Source organism: Streptopelia decaocto, assembly GCF_964273445.1.
Source record: "Streptopelia decaocto genome assembly, chromosome: 2".
Taxonomy (NCBI): domain Eukaryota; kingdom Metazoa; phylum Chordata; class Aves; order Columbiformes; family Columbidae; genus Streptopelia; species Streptopelia decaocto.
Window position 1 is genome coordinate 96,648,971 of NC_138655.1, and position 27,818 is coordinate 96,676,788.

General features: G+C 39.4%; 1 protein-coding gene across 3 annotated transcripts in view; it reads left to right on the forward strand.

Moving 5' to 3' along the window:
- Positions 1-27,818, forward strand: part of CDKAL1 (CDKAL1 threonylcarbamoyladenosine tRNA methylthiotransferase) — a 415,738-nt gene that overhangs the window by 48,495 nt on the left and 339,425 nt on the right. For all 3 annotated transcript variants that reach the window (XM_082046383.1, XM_082046384.1, XM_082046385.1), the window contains one exon: positions 23,233-23,317. In XM_082046383.1, the coding sequence (XP_081902509.1) occupies positions 23,233-23,317 (85 nt within the window). The remainder of the gene's footprint in view (positions 1-23,232; positions 23,318-27,818) is intronic.

Sequence of the window (27,818 nt, forward strand, 5' to 3'; positions counted from 1 at the left end):
AATGATTTCAGAATTAGGTGTCATATCTGTAGTAAAAATGCTTTGGGAATAAGTCTGAAATTTAACTGCTCACATTTAGGAATTACTTTTGTACAGATTGATAACCATTTTTAGTGGTTGGATAGCAGTGTTCCTGGTCACATGAAGACAGTATGTCTAAAAGATGTTATCTGAAGGGAGTGTTGAAAAATGTTTCGTTGTCTTGATTGTACTAAAAATAATTACAACAGTGAATGAGAAAGCTGACCAAAATTCATCATTTCTACTGATTTCCTCAAGTGACTCCTGTTATTAACCATGGCCAGGCTGCTTCCTTTTCCATTCTTTGAGCACGGGAAAAGGGCCATACCCAAAAGAGCTAGATGCTATGCGTTTGGTGGATTTATTTGGTTTGGGACAGTTATTAACACATTTACACAGTATCTTTAAATAGAAGCAGATTGAATGGTGTCATAGAAGGCAACATTTGACAACAGTAGGATCAGCATAAACACAAAGCTCTGTCTTTAATAGTGACGGTATTCTTTGGAATAGACCTTGCTTTAAATTTCTTCTCAGGTGCCTGTAGGCTTTGTGTTTAAAGCCTCTGGACATAACAGCTGTACTCAGGTAGTGTTTTGGGAGCTGGTTCATGCTTCCTTACCTCTGCTGTCATCTTGGCATTCTTGAACTACGGTGGTGCAAAGTGTCGATAGAAGATGAGGGACAAAGACCTGTACCAATCTTCCTCATATACTGCTTCCTTGTCTGAATACTGTCCTAGGAATTAAAAGTTGTCTCACCTTTTAGAAGATGTGGCAAGCTCTCTTTTACCCTCTTGTACTGTGTAAAATTTTAAATCTGCTGGCAGAGAAACTGAGCAGGATTTTTAAAGTTAATTAGGTAGGTGACTTCATCTTCACCACATAGACCAAACATGTATTGTGTATTTTAGTGTTACAGGTCATTTCTCTTGTGGAGTGAGAAAGATACAAATAATCATCTCCTGTGTCATGCTGTGGCTGAACGTGGCTTTGTGAGCGTTGCAGACACCTCAGTCTACTAAAGGATATCTGGTTTCTGGCTGACGACTCTGGTGCAAGAGCAGGGGCAACATGAGTTGTGTTTGTAGGTGGTTTTGTTTTAAAATATTGGGCTGTCTGGGATCTGTTTTACAAGCAACTTGGACATCCAGACTGTGGGAAGAGAGTAACAGTACCCTTGAAGGCTGTCTGTGTATATGTTATCTCTCTGAGTCAGAACCCTGTGACTGAGATTTACTTTTTTCAGTGGTGTTTACCATCTTCTCCTTGAGGCTAACTAGCTGTTTTGTTTTTTATTATAGGTATATGATTGCAACTATCTTTTAATCAGTTCTATAGCTTTTAAGGCTTGTTTTACATTTTAGAGATGTAATTGAAAGTATTACTTAAGTATTATTCTAACCGCTCATGCTTATAACCCTCTAATGTATAGGTAATTAATTTTGAAATGAAGAGTTTCTTATGTGGTTTATAATGTATGGTGTACGTTAGCACAACTTCATCTATGGCCAAATGAGTTTCTGCAACTTCAGTGTTTTAGTGTTGGCTAATGTAGCTGCACATCAATTTTCTGATGGCAGCAGGCTATGTACTTGTGTCTCTCCATCCTTTTCTGCTTGGGTTTACATCTCCTTGACTGGGAGATTTATTTCTAGATCTGCTTTCTAACTTGCATCTGTGACACAGTCTTCATGGAAAATTCATTGCCTATGGCAACCTAAGCCAATCTCAGTTTGGTAAACAGTTGTCCCACATTTCCCCAGCTGCAAACTGCCTGCCTGCACTGATCACTGGATGTACATAAGCCCATGGCCCTGATGGGATGCATTCACAAGTGCTGAGGGGGCTGGCTGATGTCATAGCAAGGTCTCTCTCAGTAATCTTTGAAAGACTGTGGCAATTGGGAGAGGTGCCCAATGACTGGAGAAAAGCAAATGCCACTTCTGTCTTCAAGAAGGGGGACCCAGGGAACTACAGGCCAGTCAGCCTCACCTTGATCCCTGGGAAGGTGATGGAGCAGCATCCTGGAAGCTGTTTTCAGGCATATGGAGGACAAAATGGTGATTTGGAGTAGTCAGTGTGGCTCCACCAAGGGAGAATCATGCTTGACCAACCTGATAACCTTCTACAATTAAATGACTAGCTTGGTGGATGAGGGGAGAATGGTAGATATTGTCTACTCAGACCTCAGTGAGGCTTTTGACACTCCTATAGTATACTCATGGAGAAGCTGATGGAGCATGGTCTAAGTATGCAGGCAGTGAAGTGCGTTTAGAACTGGCTGAATGGCTGTGCAGTGGACCTTTGCAGCAAAGAAGGCTAATGGTAACCTGGGCTGCATTAGACAAAGTGTTGCCAATAGGTCAATGGAGGTGATCCCTCTGCTGAGCACTGGTGAGGCCTCACCTGTTGTACTGTGTCCAGTTCTGGGCTCCCCAGTACAAGATAGACATGGACATAGTGGAGAGAATCCCACAAAGGACCACAAAGATGTTTAAGGTACTGGAGTGTTTCTCCTATGAGGAATGGCTGAGAGAGCTGGGACTCCTCAGCCTGGAGAAGGCTCAAGCGGGATCTTGTCAATATTTATAAATACCTGAAGGGAGGGTGCAAAGAAGACAGAGCCAGGCTCTTTTCAGTAGTGCCTGGCGACAGTACCAGAGGCAATGGGCATAAATGGAAACACCAGAGGTTCCATCAGAACATCATGAAACACTTTTTGCCTGTGAGGGGAACTGAGCACTGGCACAGGTTGCCCAGAGGGGTTGTGGAATCTCCCTTCTTGGAGATGTTCAAAAGCCGTCTGGACGTGATCCTGGCCAACTGGTTCTAGGTGGCCCTGCTTGAGTAGAGGGGCTTCCACCAAGTGACCTCCAGAGGTCCCTGCTGATCTCTAGCCTTTGTGATTTTAGCTAGCGTTTAACCATGGGGCAAGTTCTTACGCTGGTTCTTCAAACATTGCTGCTTCATAATATGGAATGGAGATTGAAAGATCTGTTTATGCTCTATCAGAGTAACCACTGTAAACTAGTCCAAGTATTGTGTGGTAAATGAGCTCCCAGTGATTTATGCAATGGTGTGGTCAGCCTTCTCAGGCCTCTGAAGTAGCTGGGTTAATGGTAGTTGAGTGGTCTGTACAACCTTGTATTTATAGTCTTAGGAAGAACAGTGCAAGACTTGGCCCTGTCCATTTTGAGCTCTGGTCGTGCTTGTCATGAAAGTGATTTTCTCTGAATATTTTAGCCATGTATTATAATAAAGTGGAAATAGTTCTGCAAAACATGCTCAAAGTATCCTACAGCAAAGGTATTCTACAGTGAAAAGTAAACTTTATTTCAGCAAAACTTCCCATTGTGCCTTTTCCTTTCAAGTCTTAGTACTGATCAGTATTTTTTATTAGGTTCCCCCATTACTGCAGATTTAGATTTTTTTATTCTGTTCTGTAGTGATGTTTTAAGTATGCTTTAAAAAACCACATGGTTTCATCAACTGATTTGAAGTGTGTATTTTGCAGCCCTTGTTCTATTTCGGAGCAGTGTGTGCTACAACATCATTTAACCAGCCAGTGACAATCTTTTGTTTCCCGTACTGATCAGGTTTTTTCTGACATAGGGGTTTTGGTTCCTTTTAACCCCGTAGATGTCTCACTGTGGCAGAATGCTGTCATATTTGGGTAAAATGGCAATGTTTGTAATGAGGTGCATGTGGAAGCATTTATGTATTTTTCCTACAAAAATCTTAGGCAGCGGAGAGACTCTAACTACCAAGTGTTTGATGTATTGTTAGTGTGCTAAACCTGTCCTGGGATCTTTGATAAGCATCTAAACCAGGAATGTGCTATTTGTATATGATTGCTATGGGAAAGAAGGAACGAAAGAAGGAACGAAAGAAGGAACGAAAGAAGGAACGAAAGAAGGAACGAAAGAAGGAACGAAAGAAGGAACGAAAGAAGGAACGAAAGAAGGAACGAAAGAAGGAACGAAAGAAGGAACGAAAGAATATTGATGAAGAATACTTACCTAGCAAATGGCAACTTGAAGTTTAGTATTCAATGTATTATAGCTTTGGTCTGAATCTAAGAGTTTAACTTTTGCAGTTTGCTCTAGAGTTGGTATGCACTTATGTGACACGAGCTTGGTATGTGTGACTTAGAAATCTTTTCATTTAAACCCAAGGATATGTTTCTTGTCTTATGCCCGTTAGCTCTTCCATTTGTTGAGGGACAGAAAGGCAAATATTTGTTTTGGGATTCAGGAAGCCATTTATGTTGTCAGAAGTAATATCATTTGATTTGTAAAGTGTATCCTTGACTTCTGTCACACATTATTCTGTAATGTATTATAACCTGATGTCATGTATTTGGGGGGCAGGGGACAGATTATCTGCAGCAAATACCAACCTGTTCTTGACATTTGTGAGCTGGTTCATTAATCAACCAAACCACGTACTCCTATCTCAGCAACTCTCTAGCACCTTAAATATTAATTTCAAATGACAGAATGGCAACGAGAATAGGAATAAGGTTTTAACATCATGTCTGAGACAATTCCTCATTTTCATGTATAAATAGCTAAACACTGGTTTTAATCTAATCATATTTTGTACATTTTTAAAGGCTGCTGTATCTTTTTAGGATGCTTTCTGACTTGATGAGTGGTCTCATTTTTGTTCACCCTGACCAGATGAAACTACTTGTTTTGTGAGGAGTCTTGGTGGCTGTTCCTATTTTTATTTTGGTTCCAATGTGGTTAATCACCTTTGAAGTGCTAACAGTAGATTTGGAAGATAGACCCCGTAGAACTCTTAATAATCTGTACAGCATTTATGGGTAAGGCTGATACTGTTATATTAGACAATCAAGTGTAGTTGAGGAAGCAGATGTGCTTTTGGATACACAGATGCAAGCTCTGAAATAGGTAAATACAAATTGAGGACTTGGGGACTTGGGTGGTGTCTGATCTGGCTTCAAAGCCGATGAGCTGTCCCACCTGGGTGTGTTTACAAGGTGCAGTGGGGTGGCTGGTTTGGCTTTTCTGCAGTGTGCAAGGATACTCTGTTAGACAGGCATTGCTGGCCAACAGCTCTGTTTTAAATCTCTGGAAATATTGCTGGATGCTAGGTAGCTCAATGTGGTGATGAAATAGAGTTTTAGGACTTTTTGGAAGAGTCTGCTGATTCTTGGGGGTGCCAAGAGTCCTTAGTTCTTAAAAATTTCTCAGAAACTTGCTTCCTGAGGGAATTCCTGCAAACTCTGTTTTTAGTAATCTGTATCTTGCCATTCCTCCACGTAATACTTCCCCATATAAGGTACTTCTTAGATTTGTGAAACCCATGTGCTTTATATTCGTTTGTGTTTATTCAATTTCTTGAGAGGTCTGGTGGTCAAAGAATTAATTTCCCGTTTTCTTGCAGATCTTTCTGTCCCTCTTACTGTACCCTCAATGGCAGGACTATTTTTGCAAGTACACATCTATTGATTCCTTAGGTGAAATTTCCCATTGGTCTTGCATATTTTAAACACTACCACATTCAGTTGTTCATCATTAGTTCTTAACTACAGCGAGAATGCATTTCTTGCAGGACTGCCCTAGTTGTCCATATATTCGTAGTGTAGTTCTGCAAAGTCTTTATGGTAGTGCTTTGTATTAGGAGGCTGGGAACACTAAACTTGGTGCTGTATGTTACGATACACTTTGAGCAAAACCAATGTACTGAAAAATATAAGCTGCACATATTTTCAGTCTTTTTGCAGCATTATTTAATGCATCGGAAAAAAATATAAAACTAACTGAAGACAATACTCTGGCGAATGGTTGTCTCTGATGTGGCGATACTTGCATAAAAATAAGGAAGGATTTAAGGACTTCCTCTAGAATTTTTCTTTTAAATGCAGTTGCAGCTTCTTTGAAGGGATAAAAAACCAAACCAAAACAAAAAAAACCCCACAACAAAATAACCAAACCCAACTGAAAATGACCCTACAGCTTATATTGGAGTTTACATCTACGCTGTCATGTTGATTATTTGTGCTTATATTATTATTTTTTCCATATATAGGCAACAAATATAAAATAATTGATGACTTGGCTAGGATTACTTCTGTTTAGTAAAATTCTGTTAATATTTTCAGGCATGGTAAAAAGACACTGAACATGCAATTACCAAATAAATAGGGAAACAAAAGCAACTGGAAGACTTTGGTACCATATGCTTTGCAGTGTATTATTAAAATTAAGTAGTAAACATTTGTGAATAGTGACTTTTTGAAGGAAAAAATGACACTGTTTTTTCAGAGGCATTAGTGTTAAATATGCACCTGCTTGAAAGAGATGTAATAATTTTTCTTATTTGATGTAGTCATCCTAATAGTGCGTATCACTTTTGCTTCTGTAGTACAATAGAAAGCACTTATGTGTATGTTGAAACTGAAATCTTCCAGTGAAACCAAGGGTGTGATGTACAGAATAGTTGGATTTGACAGAGATCTTATGGACTTCAGTTTGCTAGCAAATACCCAACCCTTCATACTTCACAGAAGACTCCTGTGTGTCAGTGGAAGGGGAATATTATGCTTGGCCTTTGCTTGCTTTAGTAAATTGATTTAAGTGATATTAAATTCTGCCACTTAACTATCTGTTTCACTAATCATCTGTTTCAAATGGAAAAAGAAGTGTACCCCTCCGTGGTTCTATTGTGTGCTTCCTAAACCTTGTTTTAAGCTGTCTTCTTCCTTCATAATTTCAAACAGGGGCCTTGTGAAAATTCAGAAGCTGTTGGTGTCATCTTTGATGTATTTTTGACACACAGTTACTGCCCATACTTAATTTAAATCTTCTGCCTGAGTGTAATGATGAAAGATCTGTACCTTTTTTAGTGCATGCCTTAACTTTCTGAGTAGTTCAAGCCTTGAAAGAATTTCTTGAAGTTATGGCCTGTCTGAAAGAACAGAAGCTTTCAATAAACTTCCTCAAACAGCTAGATCTTTTGATTAGCCATTAAATGTCTGGAAATAATGTTTAAAAATGCAGAAGAAGCACATCTGTAGTAATTACCGATAGGACTTCAAAAAATGCTGTGCGTTCAGAAAGTGAAAAAAAAGTGAGTTAGCTGTTTATTTTCTGACACTTAGTAAGGTTCTACCTTTAATATGATTTTTTTTTTTTTTTAAGGAAAAAAGTTAAGTATATATTATGCTGTAAAAATAGAGTGGGGAACAGAAAGAGAGGAAGTCATTCAAGGTTTTGAACAGAGTCTAATAATTTATTTGTCATAAGTGCTGAGTACTGCTTTTGAAAGTAAGTATAATGCTGGATGTCAAGTTCCTTAGGAAAAAGAGTGTGTTATAAGAATCTTGACTCTGTTAGCAGCTGCAAACATTTGGTTTTAAGTAGTTTGTTTGTTTGTTTGTCTGTTTTTGCATTTTTTTCCAGTGTCCAAAAGCTTGATTTCTTCAATCTGTCTGTTGTAGAATGATCTTGTTTCTACTTCATTACATGAGCTTACTTGTGAATAATTAATATGCTTTTGGGTAGGACATTTTTCAGGACATTATGTCTGCTATCTTGAGTGTTTGCTTTGGTCGGAGGATTTAATTGTGCTTCATGTGTGTAAGTAATCACATTTATTGGGGAGTTCAGACTGTGTGCAGATTAAAAATCAAATACAGCAACTGTAGTAATTATTTTAATGATCCTGCACCAATTGAGAATTTAAGGATTATACAGAATGTGGCAAATATATATGGCTCAGCATGAGGAATACAAATAAAATTCAGTTCATTTTAAACCAAAGCATAGCAATTCACTAGAATGAGCATTTGTAGTGCTGTGAAAATGGATCTGCTGTAGATCATTCCCTGTTTGTAAGAAAGGTAAAAGAAAAATCCTACTTGGTTTGAACCCACTTGAGGCAAAAGCTGTATTTTCAATTTTTTTTCCCCCTGCAAGTAAAGCAGAAGTTGTTCAGAAAACAACACTAGGGGGTGGTTCTCAAATTAGTGGTTACATTGGACTGGCAGCTTTGGTGTGAAATTGGGAACTGGCTGTCATTGACCAGATGGGGCCCCCAAGTCTCCCTGTTGGCAGCTGGGCTGCCCAGAGGGTCCGAGCCTGTGCAGGCTTCTGGGTTTGGGGGCAGCTGGTGGCTTTACCTTCTGGCTGGGGATATGGGTTGTCTGGAGAGTCCAGGGGAGCTGAGATCACTTTGTCTGGGGCAGTCTCGGAGCTGCAAGCATTTGGGGCTTATCTCAGGGCTCCCAAGATCTGAGTCTCGGACATGGAGCTTGGACTAGAAGTTCTCAAAGTCTGCTGATGCTCTCGGAACCGAAAGTGGGATTTCTTACCAAGAGATGGTGGGAGCCCTGGCACGGTTGGGTTGTTGTGGGGTGGTGGACCCTGAAAGCACATGGGTTTTAGATGGGTGACCTGATAAAGGAAGCTTTGGAGTGGCAAAAGTACAGGAACCTCTGCAGTCAATTGGATGTTTTTTGCAGTATTATAGCTAGTAGATTTTGGCAAAATATATCTTTTCAAAGCCACTTCCAGCATTGTGTGTTAAGTGCCAGATGATTAATGGAAAATACATTCCGTGTGTTTGCAAGGCCCACTGATGATTAATAGCTACTAAAAGCCTGTAACAGATGAAGTGCTGTGGTGTCTATTTTGTTAATATACAATTAATGTAAGTTTGGAAACAGATCTTTTTTCTCTTTTTAATCCATGCTTCATGGAAACTAGGGAATTTCAAACAAACTTTTTTTTTTCCTTTTGGTGATAAAAGGCCTGTTATCTTTAACAAGAAACATTGACAGATTATATCCAGAATGTAACAAATACTGTGCTTCTCAAATAGGAAAAAGTACAGTTGGATTTGTCCTGGGGTGGTAGTGCTTTTAGTGATTTTATTTCCTGGATTTTCTGTCAGTGCTTTTGTTCCCTCTCCATTACAGTTGCCCCTTCCTCACTGTTACATGTATGTACCCTCTCTCCGTCATTGCATCAGTTTTAACTGTGGAGGTCAGTGCTTATACTGTTTGTTTGGTTTGTGAAATAAATTATCAAAAGTGACTCTAGATATCTATTGATGCAAGTCTGTGGTTAATATTTTAAAGTACAACCAGACACTTCTTTCTGTGTGGGTATCAGTCAGTTGTCCATACGCTTCATACAGCTCACTCCAGCCTCTGTGATTCCTCAGCCAGGAGAGGAGGAGGAGTGTTCTCTTAACTGGATCTGTCCGAAAGCATCATGATGTCTCCCAGAGTACTTGCTGTCAGATGAAATTCTATGCTAATTGTAACGGTTTTTCACGTAATAGTGTTCTTATGAATCAAGAGTTGAATAAAAATAAAGGATGTTGTGAGGTTTCTTGTCTCTGGCATTTGGAAGAAATTCAATTTTAAATTTTGTTTTACATCAAGCATGTTAATCGCTGCACTTACCTTTAAGAAAACGAGGATGCAGCTTTTTTTTCCCCACAGTTAGAAGGTGAGTCGCTGCTGGATATTTGAAGTACTTGTAACTTCACTGTCATCATTTATTTTCTATAAAAGAATGGCCATTTGAGCAGTAGGCAGGGTGCTATTTATATTGCTATACATACTAAATATTAAAAAAGAACTTAGCTGTCTTGAGCTTATGTATATAGAGCTTCACTTCAAATTGCAGCCTTGGTGGCTAAATTCTCTGTCAACAGAGCTTTAAATAGATGTTGGCAGAGGGCTGGTGTGACTGAGGATGAGGGCAAGGTGGAAATGTGAACTTATTGTCGGCTCGTCGTGACTTTGTCCTCCTGGTTTTGGAAGTAGAACAGTAGTAAATGGTTTAATCTGAGTTTAATTTTAGTTGGAAGGGCTTGGAGCAGGACCTTTAGTTAAATGGAAGAGTTCAAGTGCTTTGGTGGTTAACTTTTGTGCTTTATACAGGTTGATGTATGGATGACCCTGAAATGGTAGGTGAAAGCCTGGGGGCTGTCTGCTCGGCCTGTGCTTGTGGGGGAACTTGGTGGTTCTACATGTTTTGTAGCTGGAACCCTGGGGTGTGTGATCCGTGCTGTGTTTGTGGGCTGAATTACCAACCTGGATTTCAATTTAGAAAGATCCTGACTGCTAAGCTGTGCTGATGACCCTAAAGCTGAGTCAATACCTGTATTTCTGTGTCTTGCTGAACACATTGTGACAAGGTGTCATTCACAGGTGATGTTTTATTTCTTCTCCTCACCCAGAGAGGTCTGTTAATGTGCTTGTAGGTTGTGCTGTTTTCTTCAAGTTACTGTTTCAAGGCCAAATGAAATAAATAAGACTAGTTACAAACCAATACCCTGCACCTTCATGAATTAGAAGTAGGTGGTCCAAACTTCCCATGTAATTATGGACATTCTGGTGTCCTGTTGCCTTCCCTTTGTATCTAGCAATGTTTTATTCATTTCTATTAGGCCTTGCCCTTCTGAAGTGTTGAAGAGATCAAATAGCTTATGTCTTCTCCTCTTGGATGTGACCATTACCCTTTAGCAATGGGTGGTTATGACCATGAACATTTTTGCCTTTGTATATTAACAGTATAAAAAAAAATGTTGCTTGCTTTTGGGTTTTGGCTTTTTTTTTTTTTTTTTTTTTTTTTCCTCTTAAGGATTACCACTAGGGTTCACCAAAAGCTTTCTAAAAAGTTGTGTCAGTATGAGGCAGTTGAGTGGATAATGTGCCAGAGTGGGGTGGATTGTGTGACTTGTATGAACTCAATATGCTATTTTTAAAATTCATTTTTGAAAGCAGAGAAAAGGTAAATTAGAGAATATGTGCTAAATGAAAACAGCTGTAAAGACAGTGAAGTAATAAGCTATACAAAGGAAGATACTGATCATGGGAGATACCAGATGAAACTTAAGCCATCAACATGGAAAAAGAGGAATTTGTGTGAAGATGTCTCTAACAGTACACAAATGTAAAATAAATTGGGGATAACTACAGGCCTTGAAGTCTTAAAAGTAAGATAATGAAGTATCCTCAGTCTATTGAAAGTAGAAAAGTAAAAATGCCTTCTGTATATCTTTGCTATTTTGAGCTGTGTAGTGACATGGAGATGTTCTGTTATTCTTTACCTTGCCTTCAAAGTAGAAAAGATAAAGGTAAACCCAGCCAAAAGCAGAACGTTCCCAGTGTGGAGCCTGGGGCAGAGGAGATGACAGCCCCCCAAAAATGACTCCTTATGGTATTGGCCTATGGGGCTCTTCCAGCTCATCCCCTGCTTTTTGCTTGAAGGCAGTGGAGAACTTCTGGACAGCAACTGTGCACTCTGAGAGTGCAGCTCCCTCTGCCATAACACGTCACCATCACTTCTTGTGACAGTGCTTGAAACCTTGAGTTGTCGCTTCCAAATAAGATGAGAAAATGGATCCTCACACACACCTACCTTCTCTTGTTTGTCTAAATGATCGCTTTTTTATTTTGGGGAGCTGCTGCTCCATCAGATAATACATGCAAGGTGTCTCAAACTCTAGTGTTTGACTCATTTGTGCTTGATGAAATCAGACCACTCTGGGGCCAGAAAGCTACAATTCTCTATGCAAAACTGGTACACTTCAACTGCTGGTATTTGGAAATGCTGTTGAAAGTTTCAAAATAGGCTTGTCTCAGTCTCTGCAGCCTTATTAGTAATGAAAGAATATCTTCTGTGTAGTGTGTTGTTTGTTTTTTTTTTTTTTTTTAGGAGCCTTACAAAACTTGCACTCTTGCAAGAATAGTAGTTAAACCTTGCAACCAAAATTGGGGAGAGACAGGATAGAAAAAAATCATGTGTGAGGCTGTAATGGATATCTCTGTATTGGTACAGAGATACTCAACCTCTTTAAGGGACTGCTCCGAGTGACTGGTGTCATGGTTTTTGTCTGTCCTCACCTCTTCATGTAGTTAGATGTTGTTAGATACTTTAGGTGCGTAGGCAGGTAAAATGTTAGAGTAATGGAGTGAATGGATAGTGAGACAGCACAGAGGCCCATAACTACCATAGTAGCTGCATGGGCTGATGTGTCTGTTCAGTAGGAGCCAGGGCATGGGGAAGGGGCAGGAGGGGCTGGCATGCATGTCCTCACATCTGCTTCTCCTCAGTCTTTCATTTTTTTCCTGGTGCATCTTCGCTTTCTTCTCCCATGAAGAGGATTCCTTCCTATTCTGGACAAACAGGCCAAGAGGTGGAACTGTTGGTTTGTCTTCCAGCCTTGTAGGCAAAGCATAATGGAAACCTCTTGGTGGGATTTTGTGAAGAAGCTTGCACTGCTGATTGCTGTGCTGCATCTGTCTGTGGTGTGTGTGAAGAGTGAACTTTAATTTCTGCTGTGCTCAGTCTGGATCTTTCACAAGCACTAAATTCTGTTGATAATCTGAGCTGGGGATGATGGCTGCGAATTAACCACAGCAAAGGCTTATCTGGCTGCTGGGCATGGTACCTTAGGCCCATATCTCCTACTTTTCAGAAAACTGATAAAGTAGCAAATAGATGAGGTGCGAAGGTAGTTCTGAGAAAGTCAATAAATAGCCAGAAGCTACAATTTAATAAGTGTTTGGACATATCTGGCTCAAATAGCTTATATATTTTAACTCTCTTAAAAGTGATAAATGGAACTTAAATCCATATTCCCTGTGGCATTAGGTATCAGGAGAAATAAGTGGAAGCAAGGCATTTGCAATCAATAAATTGCTTCTAGGTACAAATTAATGCAGACAGAGTTTAGAGAAAAAAGATTGTGAAACAGATACAGGAGTAAAATTTAGCTTTAAATTGCAGACTACAGCAAACCCCTAATCCTGGCTCTTGTGAAAATAAATGGAGATTAGGAAGTTACAGGAGCGAGAAAGCTCAGTGCCATAGGCCAACTTGAACAGGAATAGGTGTACTGAAAGAGTAAGAAAATGTGGAGCAAAGCTGCTCTCTAGGTTAATATTATGCATTTATGGTCTCATTTAAGGGATTCGGTTACCTAAGATCTGTTTTATATTACACCTGAAATGAAGGAAAGGTTCTTTCTCATTTGCATGGGATTTTTGCTTTACTTGAGAATCATCTACTTCACTGCATTGGGCTTCCTTTGGTTGGACATACTTGTGGCTTGCATGGGCTAGAAGTACAAGAAGCTTCACCGAGTAGGTAATTAAAGTGATGCTATTGCATATTTTTAAAGACCTTTGGTTTCTGTCTGCTGTGGCTAGCCCAGCAGGTTGTTACCTGGGTGCGTGATAGGACTGAAGCAACCCTCAATTTATATTTCCTTCTTTGTTCCCCAGAGACGTAATGAGGGAGCTGTTAACATTTAATTAGCTCTGCAGATAGAAACATTTGTTTAAGTGAGGCTTGTCAGAGCGTGACACCTGAGGGAGATTGAAATGATCTTCCTGGGGCAGATTCCAGTCAGTCCTTGATTCTGAAATATTTATTATGGTTTACAGCAAATTCATATGGAATCATATGACATGTACAGAAAACCATAAAATTTTCATTTTTCCCTCACCTGTGGTTTTTGCTGTCAGCATATGAAATTAGCTGTTTATGCTTGACTGCTGTGTTTTTCTGTACCTTAACATACATTAGAGTGCGTGGTTTTTCCAAATAAATAGTTTAGGAAACATTTCTGCTTTACATTGTCTTGCAAATCTCAACATCTTCAGTTTCATTTAAGTTTTACCAGTTGTTTAGAAACTTTGACCTGTAAAGCATAATAAAATCCTCTTAATTACTTAGTCATAAGTAAGCTTTCTTCTGAGACTATAGATAAAACAAGTGGAGATTTCTAAAGTGTTTTACAGAAAAGGAGAACACAGTTATTTTTTCAGTCAGCCCTGTGAAAACTAGAGCTTCTTCTCAGGCTGGCACATCAGCTGTCATCTTCCAAGGCGGTAGTTAGACTTAAGTGGATGCTCTAAGACACATCTGCAAGAGTTGTGCTTGAGTGCTCATGGTGAGTTTGTAGAACTATTGTGATCTGTTTTGTTTGTTTGTTTGTTTGTTTTAACCTTATCCCATAGAAAATATTCTACTTATTCTGATGTTCCGTGTTTTCTGCTGATTTGCTATGCTACGCGAGTTGCTGAAGGGCTGTTTTTTGGGGATGCTTTAAAACTTGTTGTAAAAAACTTAATTATCTGGCCTGTAAATTATGCAGGCTAAAATAGCTTGTGTATATGGATCTAGGCAATGGCTTTGTATTCAGGAATAGGCCTGCAGTCAGAAACAACATGGCTAGGGTCCTGGCTTATTTGCATAGATATCCAGTGTAGTTTGATCGAATTACAGAAACTCTGAAACTACATGGCTACAGTTATAAGATGAAAAGGAATTGGTGTGAGGCTGGGTGCATATTTAATATGTGTGTGTTGAAGGTAAATCAGTTAATATTTGCAATGTGTTTTGAAATTTTAGTTGCATGGTATTGTGCAAGACTTTTGTTGGTGGTTGACTTCAGACTTAGTGACTAAGATAGGAGCAATCAGTCTGTATTTGCTCATTTGGATAACTCTTGTGTTTTACCTATGAAGCTGTGTGGGGAGTACAAAGAGACAAAAAAGCACTGAATCATACTGTGTGCTATTTCTGGAAGATCAAGCAGGCTTAAAACTTAGAGGAGGAGGAGGAGTTGCTGGGATTTTTCCAAATTCTGTCAACAAAACAAATTCTACGCGTGTTAATCATCAGAATGAGTCGTTGGAGTTATTTGTATGTTGTTGTAGTGGAGCCTGGCTAAAACAGGCTACTTGACCTTGTTTCTAATGTAGTGGGACTTTCCCTGTGACTTTGATAAATCACTCATTAGTACTCTTCATATTGAAATTATTAACACTGATCATAAGTCTTCAGTGAAGGGAAAGCAGCACTGGACTGTTAGAATGCACTGAGATGGCACTTGTGCTAAAGACCAGGATGGAATGTCCACCTTAGGGCACCGTGCGATGGCACCTGTGTCTCCTGCTGCCCAGGATAATTTGGGAGCCTCAGCATTAGGTGGTCTTACGCTGCACAGACCCTGGCTGTGCTTTGGCTTTCTGCTAGCTCACCTCTCAGCTAGCAGAGAGATTTCTCCTCTTTTGTTTTAAGGTCTTGTTTTATACAAGGAATAGTTGTGTTATCCACTCTTTTCAAAGCAGTGAAGTCTTTATTTTGAAGGAACGAGCTAAAATTCAGGCTTCCTTTTCCACCTTTGGCGTATAACACTATGTGCAGGAAGACTATTGACTACTTGATATCAACAAAGAGCCATGAGAAAAAGGCAGCCCATAAGCTCATGTCATGTTGGAAGAAGCTTTGTTTAGGACATGTTCATGGATCTACACTCATAGAGAGGGGACTTGTCCGTTAAGGTGTGTGTCTGGGAGGTGTTTGACAAAACAAGTAGAGCTGTGCAATGTAGAATAAAATCTAGCACAAATTCCAATGTTTGTGGCACATGGCACTGTACCCAGGTTGAAGATGGATGTAACTGAACTATGTGTTTTCTTCTGATCAATAGAGATAGCAAGGAGATAAGATGTGGAAATGGTCAGTCTCTTTCTTGATTGGAAGAAGTATGAGGTGGTCATTGGCTGCAGATGTGGTGGCAGCTGTGGGCTTAGGAAGGTTAATGTTTGAGTGGGGAAATCACTAAAATGCCCTATGGGTACTGACATTTTAGAACTTAGCACCTGTTGCTTTTCAAAAATAAACATTTCTAGCTTTAGTCTTTGTAAACCTAAATCTTTTCACAACTTCAAGTATCTTTAGGTGAGTGCATGGAAAATTTAGTTGCTGATGGAAGATGAACATAATAGTAAAGTAACTGTCAATACCCATTGTCTGTGCTGGGTAAACAGGTGGAAAAATCATCTGGACATTGTAGGAGGAGTTGAAATGAAAATTATAGTCTGACTGGACTCTTGACACTGTTATGAGGTAAATCTTTAAAGTATGCTTAAATCTCCTGTTCATGGCTTTGTGCAGCTTAGGTGTTGTGAAGGGTGGATGGGCTGAAGCCTTCCTATCCAGCTCTGTGTGCTGCAGCGCAGACCCTGGGCTGCTCCAAGCAGGAGTTCAGCTGGAGTATCCTGTAAGCCTGATGTAAGAGTGTAGGAAGTGAGGCAAAAAGGTGTCTCACTCCAAGGATCATCTGTCACCCAGGCTGCAACCTGTGCTGTGTAGAGCAGAGATGGAAGGTAGATAATGGATTACTCACTTCAAAATCCCGATGTAAGTAACACTGTGTGTTACTGATGGTCATGCACTAGAAGGGGAATGTGAAGTTCATCGTAGTTGATGTTTTGAAGCAAAATTTGTTCTTTTATGTGTCTTTTCTGTGTTCTGTCCTGTGTTCGGTATACCTGTCACAGGCCTGAAGGATTCCATGGATGTGCATGCTCTGAAATACAAATTACGTTGTCTCTACTCTTTACAAATACATTAGTTCAAGTGTTCAGCTATTGTATTTTTTCAACTCCTAGTTAAATGATGCCTTCTGAGTAACCTCAAAGTTGCCTTTAGTTTCAGTGATAGCAGCAGACTTGATAAGCTGTTCTGCTGGCCTTGAAAAACTCCAGCCACAAACTTTCTATACTTTGAAGGAGTTTGTTGTTTGGAGAGAGATATAAGGCAAGGTTACTGGTCATGAGTAGACTGAATGGGACACCAACTGGTATTTCAGTAGTTTATCCCAGTAGCTGCATGCTACCACCTATACAGCTGCAAAGAGAGGGGTGTGTTACTCTATGCTTGTTATTAGGAACGGGCTTTCAGGGGTGACTGCAAATATAACACTACTTTGGTAAAAAGTCATAGACAGACCTGAAAGCATACATAAGTAAATGGAGTCTGTCATACTGAAATGAGGAGAGGCGAGGATTTAATAGGTAGTATTTTGAATCCAGTAAATAGTGTATTATTGGTTTCTATTTTTTTCCCTCCTCCCTTTAGTTGAACTAGTTAGATCTTATGTGTTCAAACATGCTTAGTTCCTACTCATCTGATGTCTTCAGTGGACGGCCCCTATGCATCTCTGTTCTGGTGCTGGACAGAGAGCAAAGTCCCGTGATAGCAGCCACAGCATCCTGGTCTGGAAGGCTTTATAAAATCTGTCTGTAGTCCAGCAGTAGCTGCTGTTGGGATGTCTACACACTCAACAATCAATTTACTAAAAATACTCAGTTTCTTAAAAACAGGAAAAAACAGAAAAGCTTACTTGCACAATTAGCTCGGTAATGGAAATAGTAATGGAGAATAAAAACAGCAACTTTACATATTTGCGGTTTAAATTAGGGCAAAAGGCATGATGGGAGAATTATTTTTTTTAATGAAGACCTGTCTGTATTACTGATTTGATAAGCAGCCTGTCTTTCTTTGTGGAGCTTTAAATAAAATGTTCTTGGGATGAACCAAGTTGTTATATTTATATTAATTGTGGACAAAGTAATTTGTTATGAACAGAGTGTCTCAGAAATTCAAGGGGAAACAGAAGTCGTATTGAAATTGAGTTGATAGTTTTATGTTTTGCATCCTAATACTCCTGATAACAGGCAAGTGAGACTGTTTTTGATCTGCGAAGTTAATACTTTCATCGTGTGTTTGAATGTTTTCTATCATTGGTAAGTGTGTGGTAGGTCTTAGGAGGTGGGAACTGATAATGTGGCTCTGAGATTCCAAACCAATGCCATCTGGAAGTTCATGCTAACTTCTGGTTTTGATTTGTAGTTGCTGTTGAGGGAGTAGGCAAGGGGAAGGCACTTGTTTGGAATCTTTTCTTTAAGATGTGTTATATGAAGGTTGAAAGTTAACTGTATGTGATTTGAAGTATTGAGAACTAGCACATGGGTAACTTAAGTATTTTGTGTGCCAAGGCAAGGTCTGGAAAGTAAAAAGCAAAAAGAAAAATTTGCCCTCTCCTGTTCGTCCCAACCTGGTTGTGTGTTTTTCCTCTGCCAAGCAAAGCCTATTGTCTAAAACCAAATAACTGAACCTGATCTCCCCAGAGGAAGATGTACCTTCCTTCTGCACTGATGACTCGTGATGTTTCTGAGCTAATATTTACGAAAGAGATTCTTTCCCAATACTTGCTGAGGTCCCTCAGCGCCCAGTGGCCCAAGAAATCATTAAATTACCCAGCGCCTAATTTCAGTAACCCAGGGTGTAAGAGTGGGTTTCTGTGACACCGGGATGTTGAAAGAAAATGAGAAGTTTGGTAACTGTTCTAGTCAAGATGCTGAATGACTTTAGTAATTGGTTTTGAGTTGTCCTCACGCTTAGATTTTTGTGTCTTTTGGGTGGAGATGATTCACATGGAATCCAGTTGTGAGCACATGCTCCACATGCATAACTTGGTGTTACTGGGTCTGGTACTGGAACATAAAATGCCAAGCAGGGGATCAAGGGAAGCGGGCAGAGCTGTTTTGGAAGTGAGAACACAAAGGACGAAGCGATGCTGGAGAGGTCCATAAATGGGAACAGAGGCTAGAATACAGCAGATGGAAGCAGAGAAACTGGGGTATCTGTTGTGCAAGAAAGTCAGAAGGAGCCGAAAATCAGGAAGGGCGAGGAGGAAGACTCACAAAGAACTTAGGGGCAGGACAAGGAGAGCTGGAGGAAAAGGCCATGGGGATCCTACTGTGATTATAGAGAGAGATCATCTTTCAGACTGAAGTTACACAGATTGATGTACAGGATTTAAAAGGATGTCATACAAATTATGAGTCATGTTTTTTAAACAAGCACTGCTGAGCAGATCTGGTAGTGGTTTCAGTGCTGAGAGAAGTGATGCGCTGAAGAAAGTGAAGAAGGGCTGTTCTTTTAGGGCTTCACTGTCTCTGTTTTTTCTTCATCAGTGCTTGGGGGGAGGTTGGGGAGAGTTAAAAGAGATGTATTTTGGAGGCGTTTGTAAGAAAAGAAAGTTTGGAAAACAGAGAAGAAAAAAGACTCAAAACACCAAGGCAAAACCAAGTCAGTTGTTTAATTTTCAACTGATAGTATTACTACAGTCTTCTTAAGAAGTTATGCTGATTTATGATTTTTAAGATGATAACAAACCCAAAAATGCTAGTTAGAAAAGAATTGTAAATATTGTTTTCCTCTGTAGGTATACTGATGTTTCAGACTCTTGCCTTTTTACCCTCTTAGTATTGCATAATGCAGCCAATTCATGTTTTCCAGAGCTTCCCAATTAAGTTAAGTGTTCAGAAGTTTCCATGACCTTTAGGTTTCTTTGTACTCTATGTTGTTTTGCAGGCACTATGATAGACTTTGTGGTTTACTTCCAGTGTAGCCTTTCTTTTATGGAAAAGATGTCACAATGCAGAAAGGCCATGGTTTTGAGTTGTGTTTTTGAGCATTTAATACAATGCTCATTTGACATGACTTTTTTTTTTTCTTTTCTTTCAAAAAATGTCTTAACATATAGGAAACTGTTTTAAGAACCTCATCAAAAAATGGTCAGCAGCAAAATATCGTAATTTTAAAATTATCATTAGGCTAAATATATGAAAAAAATGAAAGTCAAAGAAAGAAAATCCCCTTCGTAGAGAAGTTTGTTGCAGGATATAGAAATGTGCACCTATATCTCGTTTTTACTATTGTGATTGATATTCACTGTGCTTATGGTTCTTGCTGCAGTTTTGGCTGTAACAGTATGTATGCCTTGCTACGAAGTCCTCTGTAAAGGTTAGATTGTCCTCTTCAGTCAGATCTGTGAGAGTTCCCACATGCAGGCCTCTGTTCTTCACTGAAATTTTGGAGGTTTCTCCAAAACCTTATGGAGGCTTCTGAGGATTATGGGCATCAGCCTGCTGAATGAATGAATCCCAGCTTCACTGTGACCTTACAAGGTGGAGGCTGGGGTTGGAAAGGGTGGCAGGTGGAGACCTTCCAATGGGCTGCCTGAGTAGGGACAGCGCTACATTCTTATGGTGTTTTCCATCCAGACCTAAATACTCGACATCCGTCTGTCTGCCCCTGCAGGCATGTACTTAGAAGCCTGAGCTTATTTGTCAGAGCTGTTTTACTCTGTTGTTGACTACTAGTGACTACTCATGCCAGAACACTGATTAATATATGTGTATATATATCTATATATCTACATATCTATATATCTCTATATATATCTGTATAGCCAGTCCCTCCAATGCCCTCACCCTGCATAAAGAACCCTTACCCCGTGGTGTTGCTTGATATTTAGTAATTATGAAGCCTCAAGATCTTGTTAATACATGCCAACTCCCATCTGGTGTTTTGGTCCATGTTTGTTTCAACATGTCCATCAAGGCCTTGCCTTTAGCATCAGTGCATTAGATGTTCTTTAGGCAAGGACCGCTTGTCCCCACAATGTTGTAAACTTGTGTCATTTCCTGAAACCTGATAGAAAAATGCCCTGTGTGTAAGTTTTTTTTTAAACTGAACTTTGCTTGAGAAAATACAGTAGATCAGAGTGAATCTACACCAGTGCGTGTAATTCCTTTATGCATGAACATCACAGTAGAAATTAAGAAAATTCAGCTATCATTTTGAAGGGTTGTAGTATGAACTCTTATTAGTAAAAACCTACAACACATAAATAACTTTTATATGTGTATATGTATATATAAGATAGCAGTACAAGAGAGAATGAGAGTTAATAAAAAGTATTAAAAAATAAATAGAAGAAGAGAACAGCTAAATATGATAAAACAACGATTCTATGATTGCTGTGAAGAGAGCACAAGCTTCTGCTTCACTTCAGTGTTTCTTAAATGATTTTTTTTTATACGTAGATTAATGAAACATCATTTCCTGAAACTGCTCAGAAGATTCTGTTCTGCAGAAGACTTTATTCTACACCCTCTGTTCTGCAGAATGTGAAACCTTGGAGGAATGGATTCGAATGTACTTGGGATATATATATTTTTTTTCCTCTGTGTAAAATATGTGCAAGTGTTGTGGTTATTGTCCCTTAGACTCTCAAGCAGGGAGCTGATCTATTAATAGCCTGGAATCCAAGTTGCTGTATGAAAGGTTCCTGTTGGGTGAGTGTGTAAGGTCTTTCTAAACTTAAATGCGTTAGTTCTTCCAGTGCTGTTTCGAAGGAGGGGGCTTTGCTTTAGCTTCAGGGAGAAGCTTTGTCACGGCGAGGCTGTCGCTTCCTTTACACGTGGAGACCACAGCATGGGACTGAAACCAAGCCCAGAATTGCTGTTGTCTGCATAAAGGCCCCTCTTCTCTGAATAAAGACATTTGTCTGTCTATCTCACTTGAAAATTGTTCTGCTCTGCCATGATGTATGGCTGCTTCTGGAACTCTTGTCCACATACTTATGATGTCAGCCTCCTGTTATATAGTACTCTCTGATTCTTGAGTGGGTGTGTTATGGGTGTGGAGCTGAATTTATAAACATTTTGTGCTGCTGAAAGGAATAAGAAATACAAAGTTTTGGCAGTGTTATTGGAAAGCTGTTTTAAAAATGTGTTCGTTGCCGTATGTCGTGGATTTAACTAGGCCAAGAGTTCACTCTTTTTCCGATTTTTGAAACTATACCTTTCCTTGCTTTTCTGTGTATAATTCCTAATCAAATTTTTATCTATAGTTGTCTTTCTAACAGTGATATTATGTTCATTAGTCTAAAAATCATGTTTTCGTGCAGCCTGGGTTGGAGGGGAGATTCTTTGTCTCATTTCCAGGGTCAGATGTTGGTACATTTGCTTTATATTTAAAATAGATAAAGGCCTGAAGGTTATTTTTGATGACTTCTTTGTAGCCTTTCCCTGTCATGAAAGAGGCCAGTGTTTGATCCAAGTTAATGGTGTAATCTCTGTCAACAAAGATTAGAAACCTTCTGAATGTTTTCTCTTATTTAATATAGGTATGTCCTTTGGTTGGTGTTGATCTGTTATTTTCATTTTACCTCCTTCCTAGGTTAAGTGACTAATAGATAGTTATAAAGCATCATTTCTTTGGAGTAGATTGCAATGGAGATGGGAAATATTTTTCTATTTTAGCACTTAAAGTCCTAAGTATGTGTATAGGGGAAAAGGATTTGCATGCTAATGTGGATACATTAATGATAAGGGCATATGTAAACATGTTCAAATTTTTGCAGGCTTCCTTCTGCTTTAGCTGGATGTCAATTCAAATAAAGCATTCTAAAAATTATGTTTTAACTCTATTCATTTTTCATTGGCTTATGTTATTTAAAGATACTTCATTCAATACTTCAACACTCAGGATGTACTGAATAGTAGCAAGAGTGATGCAAATTTTCTTATCCAAACTGATGCAAGCTTTCTGATGAATTCTAGAGCACTGGAATATTTGAGATGGATTATCTTCATTCCTTTATTTGAAAAAAGCTGTAACTTCAGAAGAAAAATAACTATGCTAGTAATTCTGTACTGTAGGTCATGTTTTATAGGATTAGAGTTTATATACGTGCTTCTGCAGATAACTCTGGGACTCAGTTCTGTTAATGCGTTTAGATATCAGTAGGTTGTGAACAGTCAGAAAGGTTTGGTTCTTGAAGAAAATTACATACTTATCTGAATGGAGGCAGGTATTCATTGCATGAATATTTTTGTCTGAAAATTGCTGAACTATAATTATACCATAATTAAGATGTAATCTAAACCAGAAATATGCCTGTTTCTTTCCAAATTAGTTACATTGACTTCATGCTTCCTAAATTCTGATCTGTCTCTTCTGTAATAGTAATAAACAACAGAGCTGAAGCAGGGATTTTTAATTTTATTTTTTTTGTAACTGGTGAAACCTGGTTTTGTTGACCACTTAATTCATTTAAAAAGCACCTCTGTGGATTTTGGTGATCTTTCTGCCTTTGTGTAGGCCAGATCTTACGGGGAGTACGCATTCTTATGAGTGGCGACCATTTTTTCTTAACTTTGGTTTCTGTGATTTGCAACCTAGTGGCATCTCAGCTGATACATGAGAACTGTTCATCCTTCTTTTGCAAAAAAAACCCCAACCAACAACAACAACAATAAAAACAACCTGTACCATGGAAGTTCTTGTGTGTGGTGTTTGTTTTTGTTTTTGTTTTTTTAACCACAAACCAACAAAGAACAAACAAAAAAAGGCTTCCAAGAATTTAAGTGTTTTAAATGTGGAATATAAAGTAATTTTTTAAATAGCCAATTTAGCAATAATGGCTAAGTTTAGTCTTTTTATATATGATATAAAGTAGGAGCTGACGAGTAATTCTTAACACAGATTTGTATCTTTGTGTCTTCTAGACAACTCTGCTGAAGCAGATTTATGGTTGCTGAACAGTTGTACAGTAAAAAATCCTGCTGAGGACCACTTCAGAAACTCAATCAAGTAAGTTGTTTCCCTAAAAACATAACTAATTATTAATGAATATTGTGGGTTTTAATTTTAAAAGCTTCATATTATCAATATAGAAGTAATTCTGTATGTTAGCAGAAAAAAAAGTGTGATGAGTTTAAATGTTACGGTCTTGAATTCCCTAGAATGGATTTATAAGGTGTAGTGAATTTTTTTAATTAGCTTTAACTGGCAAATGATTATCAATACACTTATTTAGGAGAACTGCTGATCTGTTTAGGTAGGGGCTTCTATATCACTTTTCAAGACAGTGTTATAATATTCTTCTGAAGAGTTGAATTTTTTCTTTTTTCTAAGGTGTGAGTTATTAGGCTGTTACTTTTTTCCTCTACTTAATTTTACATGATCGGGCCTTTCTAATTAAAAGGGTATCAGGTACATACTTAAAACTACCTATTTCACTATATATTACCTTAAAAGATGAACTGATTAGCCTATAATAGAAGTCTTGTGGAGAATGCATTTTATTTCTCTAGTATTTCTATGATTTTGAAAAAAATGATATGATAGCAATTTCTGCCTCTGACTTCTGCAGAAGTGTAGTTGTGATAAGAGTATCTGGATAACCTGTACAGTTACAGCTGCCATTGCCCAATATAAATAAATATTGTGGTGAAGATCCTGGAGACTTCAGCTTTAGTACCTTTGGTAAACAAGTGTGGCTGTTTATGCAGTCATTCCTTTAGTGTGGTGCTTGGGGGACGGACTGTTTGTTGAAATCCATTTTGGTTAGAAAAATATAGTTTTTGGTGAGCAGTTGGCATGCTCAGGAGGGCAGGGAGGAGAGAGAAGCTGGGTACGACCTGTCTGCCTGCGGTGCTGGAGATACTGACAGCATCCCGTGGCTGGGACCGGGAACAGAATCCGTCTCCGCACAGGATGTGGCACAGCTGAAAGTTTCTCCACCCCTCAGAGGGGCTTCATTTCCTGACTGCTGATGTTGTGCTCGGTGATGAGACTGGCTTTTTTGGCTCTTTTTTACTGTTGCCAAACAAAAAAAAAGCTGGTTTCAGAATACTTCCAATTAGTGTGTTGGCCAGCAAAACGGACGACAAGATCTTTTTCCCGTTCAGTTGTGGTCATCTTTCTTTTTTATTAATCCCGTGCCAGAATTGATGTGGTGTGGTGTGTGTCCTTTAACCAGCAGAATAAGAGTTGGTTAAGAAAGAGGGTCTAACTAAAAGCAAATGACTGAAAATATTTCTTTGAACTTCATGTTTCTGTTGCTGCTCTATTAATGAGCCTGATGTTATTTGTAGCCTGGGTTTATTCCTCTTTTTCATTACTTATCCCTATACTCTTTCTGTTTTGACACATGGGTACCCTGTTTGTTCTTCATTTCCCCTGTGTGCTGAGACTCACTCCTTTCCTGTAGCATCATTCATTCTCTCAGATCATGGCAGTTCCTAATTATGGAGAAGGACAACTTTTCTTGTTGTTTCTGATCATTTGTAATAATGTTCGTTAGACATAGGTGAGAGAACCATACGTGAGTTCTCTTTCATTGGACTTCAAACTGAAAGATTAAACTTCCTCCATCTCAGAAAAGAGCAGCAACAGCTGTATTTGTGTTTTAAAACAGTGAGGAAAGCTTATATCTCTACAGAACACAACTCAAATACATCTAAATTTCTTACAGCAACAAACCCAATGCAGGTGATACAAAACAAACTGCCATTATATCCTATCATAACAGCTTGTTGGTAGCTATGGGGATCTTTGTTTTTCTCGGTTGAGTGACGAATTAAACATGTAGTATGTGGATCATCAAAGCAAACATACTCTGAATTGAAAAATTAATACTCAGCACAGTTAAGATTCTTTTGAATTAAACGTTTTTCAGGCTGAAAGTGTTACATAGCATCATGAATGTCACATGGGAGGAGTATTTCAGTTTGTTTATTCTCTACCGTCTGCAACAGTTTCTGCTGCATAACTTTCTGTCATGGTTTAACCCCACCTGGAAACTGATCACCACGCAACCACTCGCGCAGTCACTGCTGGTGGGATGAGGGAGAGAATCACAAGAGTAAAGGTGAGAAAACTCATGGGTTGAGATAAAGGTAGTTTAATAAGTAAAGGAAAAGCCATGCACACAAGCAAAGCCAAACAAGGGATTCATTCACCCCTTCCCATGGGCAGGCAGGTGTTCAGCCATGTTCAGGAAAGGCGGGCTCCATCACATATAAAGGTTACTGCGGAAGACAAATGGCGTCACTCTGAAGGTCCTCCCCCTGTCCTTCTTCTTGCCCCAGCTTTAAATACTGAGCATGACATCGTATGGTATGGAATATCCCTTTGGCCAGTTGCAGTCAGCTGTCCCGTCTGTGTCCCCTCCCAGCTTGTGCACTTGGCACAGTGTAAGAAGCTGAAAAGTCCTTGACTGCGTGGCAACAGCTAAAACATCAATGTGTTATCAACACTATTCTCATACTAAATCCAAACCAAAGCACTATACCAGCTACTTTGCTTTCTTTGCATATATGACTTCAAAATGCACTGATTCAAACCAGCAGTAGTGTGCTCACAATGGTGGTTGAAGAATGACTGTCTGAGAAGCTGATCCCTCACCAATACCGTGTGCCAGACAATGTGTCAGAGCCCAAGTTCTGAAAGTTCAACTGTTTTTGATCTGATGTTCTTTTAAAAACAAAACAAAACCACTCCCAAACTGTCCAAACCTTTCCATTGGATGTGTAGAGCTGATACAAGTCAACTGACAGTATAATCTCTGTGCCTTTTTGTGTAGCTCTTAGAAGTAGTCTGCTGCTCTTCTATATCAATAAAGTTGAAGCTGCTGAGCCAGGGTGACGATGTGGAGGGCAAAGAGTTGCTTAAAGACCATTAACTTGTGGATGGGAATTTAGAGCCTTTCCTGTGCAGATTTAATTCTCAGTTGGTTAATCTTAAAATAAGGGGAACGTCTGAGGAGGGTTTTGGCAGGATCCTACCTTAGGATAAGAGAAGCAGGAGATGGTCTGTGGTTTAAATGGCTCCAATTTGCAGCTGTTATGAAATGAGAACATGTTTTTCTGGGAAGGGGGAAGCGGGAGCGGGGGTACAGGGGAGAAAGGAAGACAAGGGCGGAGGAGCTAGTGTGGGTGTATGGTATTACTTGTGCTGTCGATGAGCAGTCACTTATCGCATGGCATATGTAGAGATTAATGAATTATGTCTCTTTCTGTAGCCCTACAGTGCAAAAGTGTAGTATAGGCAGTATTATATACACAGAACCACAGAGTGGCAAAGCTTGTTGGGGACCTCTGAAGACTGTCTTGTTCAACCCTGCTCAAAGCAGGAACAGCTGGAGCAGGTGACTGAGGGCTGTGTGCAGGTGACTTTTGAGCATCTTCAAGAGACACAAATGCTCTGGGCAACCTGTTCCAGTGCTTGACCATCCTTATATTAATAGTAAAAAGGAATTGTCTTAGGTTTAAACTTCATATGTCATATTTCAAATTGTTTGTTGCCTTTTGTGCTGTCACTGGACACCACTGTGAAATATCAGGCTCTGTCATCCCCTCCCTCTTGCATCCTCCTCCTCATCAGGTGTTTGTACACACTGATGGGATTCCTCAGACCCCTTTCTTCTCCAGGCTGAACAGTCCCAGCTCTCTCAGCCTCTGCTTGTATGTCAGATGCTCTGCACCTTTGGTTACCTTTGTGGCCCTTCCCTGCACTCCTTCCAGTTTGTCCCTGTCTCACCTGTACTGGGGAGCCCAGCACTGGACCCAGTTCTCCAGGTGTGTCTCACCATGGCTGAGCAGAGGAGACAAATCCTCTTCCCTCATCTGCTGGAGATTCAGTGCCCAGAGCAGCCCGGGAGGTTGGTGGTGGTCTTTCCCGCAAGGACTCATTGCTGGCTCGTGGTCAACTTGGTGTTCACCAGGACCCGCAGGGCCTGTCCTGCCAAGCTGCTTTCCAGCTGGTCAGCCCCAGCCTGGCCTGCTGACTGGGATTATTCCTCCCAAGGGCAGGACTTAAGTATTTGCTGATAATATTTTCTGAAGTTGACTTTATGTTGTTTTAAAATTTAGGATTTAAACCCACTTTTTTAAAGGTAACCAACAGTCTACACTTTATTCTAACCCTTTTTCCTGATAATGTTTGGGTATTATATCTTTGCTCTGGACCTTATCTTTTGTCAGTGTAACCAACTCATGTGTATGTATATAGATGTTTTATAAATAAGCAGTACAAATAATAAAGAATAAGTAAAATATCATAATGTCCTTCCAGATGACGTTACTATATTTATTTGGGCGTTTTTGTGATGATGGGTAGTTCTATGATAGTTCACTTCAGGGTATTTCCTTAGTCTTTTTTTTTTCAATGGCAGAAGGTTGTTGACTCATGTTTTCTGCTACCATTTATTTTGTTTAAGAATAAGCATTCAATAAGTAAGCTACTGATCTCAACTTACATAAACCACACTGAATCTCTTAAGTCTGTTTGAAGAGAAATAGGCATGAGA